The following is an 11743-nucleotide window of genomic DNA, read 5'->3' as shown; positions in this document are numbered from 1 at the left end:
AGGTGCTGCCATGGCAACAAACATAAAAGGAAAAATTCAAAATGGTGAGATTCTATCATTGTATAAACAAACACATATACATCAATTAAAAGCTATTTATAAGGAAATTAATCTCTGTGCAGAAACATTTTTTCTCAGATTGGTTAAAAATTATATAATTGTTCAGGAAAAACACATTTTATTACTCCTGTAACATGTAACACACAATCAAACTGAAACCAAAGTCCAAATAAGACTATACAAACTGTATAACCAATATGTTTCATTACGCAATTAAAAAATGCACTGTGATCAATTATGCATTGTTGAATTCAATGTCAAAAAATCATTGAATTTCTATTTAATAGCCAAATAAACTGATTAAAATTATACATTGAAACCAGGGAGTTTCTGTTCTAACTATTCAATACATAGATGATATCATAAAATTTAAAGTAATTAAATGAAAATCTATAATATGTATACAGCATAAATGGAAATGAAATATTTAAGGCAGAATCATTACATACATACAGAATGTTGTTGTTTCAAAAAAATATATATAATTAGACATAATATGTTATGCCACAATAAAAAATACTTCCCAATTAACAACCTGATAGCAGCAATGTACAAAAATAATTTTTTGTTATTTGTTTGACAATGCAAAAAAAATGCTTCTCCAAAAAGTCAAAAGAAATGATTTTCACTGTTTGTTAACAATATGTTGCTAACCCTTCTAAACCTTATGAAGGAATAAAAATGTTTAAATGTAAGTTATATTTCGCATTGTATTAATTAAGTTATTGAATTTACCATCCTACATATCATATATTTAAAGGGCTCTAAAGAAATAAAAGGTGGATAATTTTGCCTCGGGCGAAACATTAACAAAAAGGAACAAGAAAGAAAATTGTTACAGGAAAATTTCTTCAAATGTCAGTGAATGAAGAAAATGAGTCTTAATGATAACCTGAAAGAACATATACTATAGGTAATCAACCCTAAGTATATATGTATATAAAGTGCGAATAAGGGTAGGCAGCGCAGTGGACCTTGTTCTTTAATTTGTCACATACATCATTAATCACATCTTCTCTGATTTAGTCCCGTACAATAGCAGAGTCGGATATATTTATTACAATTTTTTTTTATAAAACCTACTTTCTGTAAACGACATAAATAACAATCATATATAAACCAATGATCTACTGTAATACTAACATTCAGGTTTAGAATCTTTCGTATACATACACCCCCATCCTTTTATCACAGGTTGCACACATATCTATTTTTGGCCACTCTATGTATGTATCTATTTCAATCAGAATTACATTTGAAAAACAACATTCATACAAACACATTTATAATCACTCTGTGAAAAAAGTGGCTTTAAAAAGATCCATACAAGCATGTGAACTTACAAATCACTAGTAAGCAATAAATTTATAAAATTACTAAGAAGCAAGTCCCCCAAAAATATTCTTCAAAAAATCTTGAAAGACAAGTTGATTCATAAGAAGGTTGATGACTTCCCTCCCAGAACAAAAAGAGTGATTAATATGAGGTCTATTTCTGGCAGAGCAATCTAAAATACTGGTAGGATGATACAAATTACATTTGATTCCTGCTTCTAGTGACCAGCAGTGATAGAGCTTAAAGTACAAAGTTCAAACTGCATGCAGTTCATTTTTCATCTGTTCTTAAACCCAAGATCAGCTAAAAAGCAGTTCTTATAAGTTACATCTTGATCTTTCTTTGACATAACAAAATAGCAGCATAATTGCTCAGCACCATGACAAAAAATGTTTCAATCTACATAAGACAACAAAAAGTGAAAAACCCATGGTCCACAATGCTCACCTGAGTCATGTTTCTTGCCTACAAAAATTTGCAATGTTACCTGTAACTAAATGCAATATTTATCATAATATACTGAATGTTTTATACAAATACATATAATGGTGAACCCCACACATAAATTCCATGCAGTCAACATTTTTTTTTCAATATCACCTGTCATCAAGCAATGTTGATTGTTGCTATAATGTTCCATCATGCTGGAGGGTGTAGTTTCATCATTCAAAAGGTAATAGTACTTTTTAACAAGTGTTTCTCAACAAATCAGATTCAACAAATTAACATGAAAGTATAATATCAAGAATAGAACATAGCAAGTCAACATTACATGACAACAGGTGATATTCCCCTCAAAAATGTTGACTGCTCATAATCTATGCATGCTCTGTTCATCATTATTTGTATTTTTATAATAAAAAACATTTAATATTATATAATAAAAATACTGCATGTAGCTGAGGGTAACATTTAAAATTTTAACCCCAAGAAAACCATTGTCAAAATCAAAATGCACGATGTTACCATCGATTGGGATATGCTTAATATACATATAAATTTGATAAAGCTATATTGATGAGCAGATTTTACAACACATTTCAAAATGCATGTTTCTGTAAAACTCTGATCCCTCTGCAGCCTTGAATCTCTGTTACATGACCATGATGTGGGTACTTGCATATCAATTTCATTATTTGCAGTCCTGCTGTTTGTGAGATTTTTTAAGTTTATTCCAATAAATTCCAAAGTATAACTTTGACCCCCTGCTGTGGCCACAGCTGCCCCACCCAAGTAACTGAAGCAATAATCTACATTACACTGGGATGCTTGCAAATTTTGACTAATTGAATCCTTTCATTTTTTGAGAGGAAGAAAATTGTTACTGCATATTCATTTGCATAAGTTTTGACACTATTGTGCCCCATACTAGTCCCAGTGAGCTATGATTTGACCAGTTTGATTCAACGTCAGATGGGGATGACTGCAAATCACTTAAATTTGTCATTTTGTTTTGGGGTAAGACTTTAACATGTACGTATGTTTCTAAGTATTTTGACTTAGTGGCCCTATCCTAGCCCAAGGACCTTAATTTGAATAAATTTAAATTTAAACTATCACCTTAATGTGATGATTGAGGTCCTGCTTCAATGGAGGATTTTAAAGATTGTTATTACATGTATATATGCCATTGCAAAATCACTAACCCCTATTAAAGCCCTGCCCCCCAGCATCAAGAGCCAATCTACATTTCATCAAATTGCTTTCATATTGATTTGACTAACCATGGTCCATGGTACAACTGTTCCTAGTGAGAATTCTCTATATTCAAATGTAAAAGAAGCATTTTGTTTTAACAAAATGGTCCCAGACCTAAGAACTAATATACATTTCGTGAAAATGCTGTTGTAGATGTTCTGTTGCAAGTTTGGCATAAAATGACTACATATTCTGGGGAAGACAAAGAAAATGTGAAAATTTACACTTGACATACATAGACATTGGTGCAAAAGCTGGTCAGCCTTTGATCAGAAAAGCTAAAAAAAATTTCTTAAAAGATTCTACCATATACTGTCACGGTAAACTGAAAACCTTGTGAAATAGTTCATGTACACAACTTTTCTATAAAACTGGGAAGCATGTAGGGCACAATTCTTACATCTTATATTCTTTACTTATGTGTATTAACAATATTAAGGGTGACAAGGAAATTCCTGGGATTCACAAATGTTTAAGCTGTAAAAGCATATCTGATTCCTCCGTAGCAATGCGACTTGGAATTGAATCATTTGAATCTAAGTCATCGTCAAAGTCAGTTTGAACAGCTCCATGCCTTTTTATCACATAAGGGCTTGGAAACACATCTTGCTTTTGTGAGCAAAGGGACATATTTTCAACTTCATCAATGTATGCATGATCCTGCAAAATATCCCCCATTTCTGCCAACTCTTTAGCACTGATCTGGGGTGTGTCCACAGGCATTGTGTTGTGAAAACGAGAGAAGTCAATTTGATACTGTCCGTTCTCTTTTTGAAATGTAACCAATCGTTCAAACCTGTGTCCCCAAAGGATTTCTCCAGGGAGGTATGAACTTCTAGCTTGGGTGGTCATTCCAGTAGATTCAACAATGCCCTCAAGAATGATAATCAACTCAAACTGTTCTCGATGCAGATCCTCGGGAGACATTTCCCAAAATGGACTATTTTCATTGATCCTGTGACTAATGATCACTGGCCATACTAAAAAAAGCCGATCACTGCCATCCTCAAAACCTAAGTTAACATCAAACTGAAAGAGAGGCAAGACCTCTCCTTCCTTAGTTATTTTCTTTTTGATCACTACAGCTCTGACATGAGCTTCCACAATGTGAGATTTTCGCATATCACCCACTCTTACAAGCAAACACAATTCTCCATCTTGTTTGCAAATGCATGCATTTTTGCTAAACATTAATGTTTCTGCTCTCTTTTTTGGTCGAGAAAGCTTTGCAAATACAATCCCAGTCATCATAGCTTGGCATATGACCCCAAAACATGATTGAATCATCATTACAGTAATGGCCTCTGGACATTCCTCTGTTGTGTGTCTGGAACCATATCCTATAGTATGTTGTGTCTCAATCGAAAACAGCAATGCTGATGTGAAGGAATGCATTTCTTTCACACAGGGTACATGTTGTGGGTTTTTTAGTTGTTCTTGTTCTAGGTCTCCATGTGAAAAACAGATCAACCACCAAATCACTGCAAATATGAGCCAGCTCAAAATAAAAGCCAAAGCAAAGAGGAGCAAATTGTATCTCCATTTGATATCAACTAAAGTTGTAAAAATATCTGCGAGAAATCGTCGACGACGTTTTCGTATATTTGTTTGTGTTATGTTCACCTCACCATTTTTGTACACAAGGCGACGTCGCATGCGCTTCGAGTAATGCCGATCTGCCCGTCTGCTAAGTGTAGGTCCATTAGGAAGGGCGGGTGCACAACGAGTCATAAACTCCGAGAAAGAATCATTGGAGGCTGTTTTTACATTATGCTTGCCATTGTCCAGTAAATCCGGTGATTCGTCAGGCTGCAGAACATTTGATGTTTCTGAGCTGATCTGTCCATATCCTGTTTCCATGACAACTGTTTGCATAAGTTTGAAAATGGTAGACAAAGCTTTGGCAATGCCGAACTCCTTGTTTTTGCTGGTCTGCTCCACTTTTGCTGATTTTCACTACAGTCAGGAAACTGCTACAGCAACAATTAAAACAGTCATCTGAAAAATGTAAAAAATATCAGAATATATACACAGCAAAATTCATAACAATTAATCGCATCCACAACTAAAGTAATACTCAAACCAAAGCCACATACTATTTATATGTCTATAATTCATAACATCCAGTGAATATAGCTTTATTTTGCATCTCCAGGGGACAAAAATGGCTTTATTGCACCCAGAAATACACTATTCAAGTTAAATATAACCACTAAATAATTTATAGTGTAACATCTAAAACATCACCATCCATCTTAACTGTTCATTGATTTAATTTGTACTCTGTACACCATGTACATGTAGGTGTATCAAGTACTTTGATTATTAAAGCTTAAGTTTTAATCTAAATTCATAGTTGAAAACACTTGAGTATGATTTAATAATCGATGACAATAGAGATCATTTTGATAGGTATTGTTATACTTTTCTCCCATTATAAAACACTACATGTACTTATAATGGATAATTCATGAAAGTGGCAAATTTTTAAATTTAAAAATGTCCCACGTTTTTCTGAAGGTATTGAATAACCTTAGAGTATCAGATATTAGTTTTAAAGTGTAATCAATTAAAATATTCATTATGTATTAAGTATTTGTGATCATGTTCTGTTCAAGCATTGCAACAATTTATGATTTTAAATTTTGGGATCCTCAAAATCTCCCATCTAAAGCTTAAATACTGAGATTACAAACTTCTAGCATTGTGAAACATTATATATTTTTCTCACAGTCCATAAATATACTGAATTCACAATGCCAGGGTTTATTGTTTTCCCTCATATATACTGTCTGTGAAATAAGTGGAGGATTTGAGGGACAGACATATAACATGTCTCTTGTTGTACAGAAAACCAAGCTAAGTTTTTATGAGTTTATAAACCTTCCAATAAATCTCATCAAAGACTAGGGGCGTGATAGATATATAGACAGGCTGTTGTTAAAGCCACTGAAATTCTGTAGGTCATTCTTATTCACTACAATTAATAGATGCTTAGCAGCTACATCTCACTCTTCTAAACATACACAAGAGTTGAAGTATTGATTTTACAAACTAGTGGTTTTAATCTATAATATTGATTTACTGAATTATTGAACTTTTTGTAAATATGGGCCACTATAAGTTTGGATTACAAGTTCATTGCAGGGTTGAACTAGAATATTTAATTTTTTTTTAACCTGAAAAAAATTCTTCCTCCTACATAATATGAACTTCACAGAAAATTTGTTTGGTTTTTTGCCTCAAAATCACAAAACGCAGGGGGTAAATATTGTGGTTTTTTTCGTAGGAAGATCACATAGAATTCCAACACACCATCAAATACTTAATACAACTGTGCAGAGATTAATTATCCAAGGACAGTCGAGATTGACTTATAGCTGACAGTTAACCTAAATGTGTTTACCCTAGAGTATTCTTAATCAATTTTGATAAAGACTGCATCATTCTCCCATTGACAAAGAATGCCTGGTGAATAGCTGGGCAGGTATTGCATCATTCTTGGCTTCAACAGAAATAATGCAAAATGATTGTCAGAAAAAAGACTACAAAGCAGATGATTTCTAGAGGTTACAGATCAAGGAAGAAACATAGAAGAGAACCGTAATTAAGGCTCTAAAGCTTTGACAGTCTTAGTAAATTGTGTATTGATATTCAGTGTAACTGGCCATGCTCAATCAATTCTGCTTAGTGCTGAACAGGTAACAAAGGTTACACAAAAACATTTTTATCTAGAACATTCACAACTATTTTGTTTTCTGAAAAAAAAAAAAATCAATAACATGTCTATTTTCATGATCATGATGATATACACCAACAAACAGGTCAATTCATGGTAAAATTCCATGTTAAGTCCCCTGGGCAGTTAGAGTCTCGTGACCAAAAAGAAAAAAAAACCTTATTATTAAACATTGTAACAAATGATTCTTACCTGTGGCAGCATCATTTGGAACACCTGAATGTACTGACAGTCATAAGGAATTAAAATGATGTACACACTTTTTCATCTCTTTTACTCTCTGGTTAACCAACAGAATGCTTTCCTCCCGATTTTTAAATTTTTTTTCCCTACATGTTTATCTTAAATTATCAATAACTCAATTACATAAAGATGTAGGAAATGTTAATTTTTGGAGAATTAAACAATACAGTTGGTTTATTTACATCCCGTGTTGCATATACACATTTAAATACACTTTCACAGCAAGTAAACACAGAGAGAGAAAGAGGCATAAAGTGCTACTCACTAGGCAATATCCCTAAAGATAACACGCTCAAGCGCAACAAATAAAAACATCAATTTCAAAGAGCTGAAATCTACGTACCTATTGTCTTCAGGTTTCTACAGTATGCTGAAAACTAGCTGTTTTTTTTTAAATGATTTTTGACAAAGTAAGGCATCAAAATTTTGGGATTTATGAGTGTTTTTATCATTCAAAAATGAACAGTAATATAAAAAAATAATAAAATAAATAAAATTTCCATATCATTTTTAAAAAAAATTCTTGATGATAAATAATTTTTCACTAGATACATGAAACAAGTCAATTTGCAATATAATATTGAAATTAAAAATATGTGCCCTGAAAGTACACAAATTTCATTTATATGAGCTGAACAACAATTTTGACCATTCTGGTCAATGTTTGATGCTCATAATATGTCATATTATGACATATATTTATAATGTTAGACATATGTAACATCATTATTACATCAACACATATCATTCATAACATTCTATCAATACAATTCTTAGTTGCACATTAACAGTATTTTATAGCATCATATTTCTTCTTTTACATGGGTTGAATTTATATTATTTGAGCACTACTTCAATAGAGGTAAACGACCCATTATATTCCTACCTGTAATGCTTTTAATGCATGTATAAATATTGATCACTTTCAATATACATGTAACTTACCAGTATTTGTGCATGTATTCTGAGGCACTTACCTAAACACAGAGTGATATCATAATCAAAGTTTGCATCAAAACAAAGTGATGCCTTTAAAGATTTCTGCTTCAGACTTATCAATTTATTTAATCTATGGAAAACCACAAACAAAATATTCTTATGAAAACTAAATCTGTTTTTTTCTGCAGTTTAAATGCAAAGATACTCAAGTTTAAGCATGTTTTATACATCAGTGGTAAGGTATTATGTTGTTTACTTTCTTTTGAATCCAAATACAGTACATATATTTTGAAATAAACAATTAAACACTGATTTATGTACACTACAACAATGCCCTGGGTCACAATGCTTACCTGTAAATGTAAAAGAATAAATATCCACACCTAGTGCACTAGCCTGGGTTAGTATTCCTAGGTCAATTTATACATCACTGCTTTATAGTCAGTTTATAGCCAGACCAAACATCAGTCATTATCACTGAATAAAATGAACTGCCCTTATTTGCAAATACAAAAATCAACTCAACAAACATTTGTGCATGCTTACTAGATGTGTCATGATATGGCTAAATGTATCGTAATATGTCATGTTTGGACTGTATCATGATACACGGTATGTATCAAGAAAAACCTTTTATAATTTTTTAAAAATAATTTGTGTGTTTCTGTTCTGAAATAAGAAATTCTCAGTCAAAATGTGAAAGGATAAACATGAAAAATTAATTCAATGCATTTTATTTTTAACTATTAGGCTCTCAAGACTGAGCATAATAAAAAAAAACAGCATATCTTTATAAAGAAAATCACTTTTATTTGGTTTAAAAAGAAAAATAACAAATTGCTTAGATTGTTATATTATTGTGATACACAGGTGTACAATACAGTACAATTTTTTCTGTAATCTGTATTGTGGTATTCCAGAATATTGGTATATCTTTACACTCTTAATGCTTACCAATTAAGTTAGATATTGAACTTTGGCATTATAATAATGTAAGTATATACATATAAGTATAAAGTATGTTTATCACTGCTTATAATAGATGACTTTCCAATTTTTAGTTAACTTTCTTTTGTGAGTGTAATAATCATTTTTTCTCACTGTATCATTTGTAACTTACCTGTAAATATTTTACTTATTAAACTGTAAATATTTTAAATCTTCAAACACTGATGGGCAATTTTTTTACTATATTCCTTTACTAGCATATTAACCTAGACAATATAATGAATATCCACATATAGATTTCCATTTGCTAGACACTCCCATGTAAAGTTGGTATTAAATGTAACTAATGTTATAGAAGGGAAACAGTAATATACACCAGCTGACCCCAGACTGACTCTGCAAAGGGAAATATTTATAACTTTTGTGTAAAAGTGAATGTCACCTTTAATTGCCATAGAATTTCAGAGACCCAAACCTTTACTACTGTTTGATTACAAAGATTCCTGAAATAAAATTCCCTCTACAATTATTTTTATGATGGCAATAAAAACATAAAGATACAATACATTGTACTATAGTTATCAAGTGTTCAAACATGTGACAAAATTAAGGCCATTCTAGTATTCTTATATTTTTGGCATCAGTTATATTCAAAGTGTAAACAATAAAGATTTTACATACAAGCAGCCGCCAAAATAGTTTGTTTGTGTTTATGACAATAACATCATAAATTCCTTTTTAGCACTTAAATTCAGTTTGCTAATAGGGATGGACTTTATATTATAATTTGAAAATTAATATATTCTGAGTCTGGGAGTCTATTGTGACCTGCATGTTCATATTGATCACTGTGATGTGATTATAAGCAGTATCATTCCTTTTGCTTTGGTTTGTTTGGTTTGTTTGTTTGTTTGTTTTCTTTGTTTTTTTTAGCTAAACTACATCATATAACACACAATTTACTGTGATATAAACCTGTATAAATGCCTTTAAGTTGTATAGTTAAGCTTGTAGCATATGGCTTAGACATCATATGTTATTCATATTTCTCTGAATTTTAATACAATAGTTGTATAGTTCAAGTGGGATTAGGGTCGGATACCGTTAAGGATGAAATGGTACGATACCATACCGGTATTTTTGAAATGATATGGTATTTTTAACGATACGGTACTATGCATTGATGAATAAGAAAGAGGGTTAATTTTATAACAAATGTGCTTTTACCATTCACTAACCTTTCAATGATATAATCTAAAATGAGTTTATAAACTTTGTTCCATGCTTTTAAGATATAAAAATAGATAAAAATAGATATTCCTAATATTCAAATTACAAATATTTCATTTCAACCTTTTGATAATGATCAACAAAACAAATCAATCGAATCCCAAACAAATTAATTTGCACAAATCGGCTGACTGCTTCACCCGGTTGCCAGGACCCCGTTTGTTTGGTCGCACTAAATGATGAAACATTAGATAATGGATAGATCACATTTTTTGCAACATTTTGCCTATTTAATTTACATTTATTATCAGTTTTTATTTGTAAAATTAAAATAAGATTCATGTGAATGTATTTTGATTTTTTTTTTAAAAATATACGTATTGATTTACCTCGAATATCGGCAGTCGAAAGCAAGTATCGTTCTAAGAATCCATTTCATTACATGTAGTTAGCCTACCCTTTCAGTGAGCGGAGAATTCGATTTAAGCAAGTTTGGAATGCTTTTTTTAAAAAAATCAAATTGAATGTATTAAAATGTTTTAAAGATTAAGAAGTACCGTTATTAGTACCGGTATTAAATGAAATGGTATTTTACCGGTATTTTTGAAGTAACTATTCGGTACGGTATTGGTACCGCGTACCGGTATCCAACCCTAAGTGGGATATTTACAGGATCAGATACAGTTATTGACAAAAACTAAATAAGATACCATCAATGTACTTTGACATCCTACACATAATATTAAGTTTGCTTAATGTACAAAAATGGAAACTAGTTTCAAAATTGTAAATTAAATACAGTTTTACAACCAAGTCTGAACAAACTTGAAATACTTCTATTTAAAACCAAAATCCAAAGTATTTTTAACAACTATGATTTGAATGTACTAATACATTTCCCTGACTTGTTTACCGATTATGCTTATGAAACCTTTTAATTAACTATATCCTCGAGTGCCCAGTAGTCGTTTGCTTAAGAGAGTAATATCATAATCATGACCTGTTCTACTTTTATGACATTCTCTATTGAGAAGTTGATGGCTCGTTTAATCAGTTAATACTCCCCCTCAGGGAGGGGGAGTAATAAACGAGCCATTAACTTCTCAATAGAGAATACTGTTACGAGAGAGTTGTGTTATTCACAATAACCAGGTGTCACGTCACATTCATGTTATTTTTATTTCTTTTCATTTATTATCATTTTTAATGTTTTGTTTTGTTTGATTGCAACAGGGACCTATATAGCAACTAGTTATAGTTATTGGTCCCTGGTTGCAAGAACCAATTTTCAAAGACTTCATAGTAACTTGGTGCTGATGTGCCATGTACAGTTATGACAATCGAAAGCTCTATAAATTTTGTTGAACTTGAGGTAATTTTAGAACAACAATTAACTTTCGACAACAGAATGGATTAAATAAAAAGACAATCTACTTACTGTATATTTTTATAGTTGGAGATCATTCGTAGACTGGTACCCTGACATTGGTTAACGGGCGTAATTCCTAGCGGCAGCGACTGGAATCAAGGGCAGAGAACCAGTGCTAGATC

At 31.7% G+C, this 11743-nt stretch overlaps 1 protein-coding gene across 1 annotated transcript; it reads right to left on the bottom strand.

Annotated features, from left to right (window-relative positions):
- Positions 1 to 474: 474 nt before the first annotated feature.
- LOC133200126 (G protein-activated inward rectifier potassium channel 3-like) lies at positions 475 to 7317 on the bottom strand. Its single transcript, XM_061335873.1, has 2 exons — positions 7025 to 7317; positions 475 to 5091 (listed from the first exon to the last, which is right to left on the bottom strand). Exon 2 carries the CDS (start codon positions 4966 to 4968, stop codon positions 3556 to 3558), a length of 1413 nt encoding a protein of 470 aa, XP_061191857.1. The 5' UTR covers positions 4969 to 5091; positions 7025 to 7317; the 3' UTR covers positions 475 to 3555.
- Between the last annotated feature and the right edge of the window lie 4426 nt (positions 7318 to 11743).

The sequence above is a fragment of the Saccostrea echinata genome, unplaced genomic scaffold (assembly GCF_033153115.1).
Source record: "Saccostrea echinata isolate AGI-Se365-2 ecotype Australia unplaced genomic scaffold, CSIRO_AGI_Sech_v1 ptg000037l, whole genome shotgun sequence".
Classification (NCBI taxonomy): Eukaryota; Metazoa; Mollusca; class Bivalvia; order Ostreida; family Ostreidae; genus Saccostrea; species Saccostrea echinata.
This window is presented reverse-complemented; position numbering and strand designations above follow the sequence as displayed.

Bases quoted from the DNA above. Each gene is read 5' to 3' on its own strand.
- LOC133200126 (XM_061335873.1), bottom strand. From the start codon at position 4,968: ATGCAAACAGTTGTCATGGAAACAGGATATGGACAGATCAGCTCAGAA.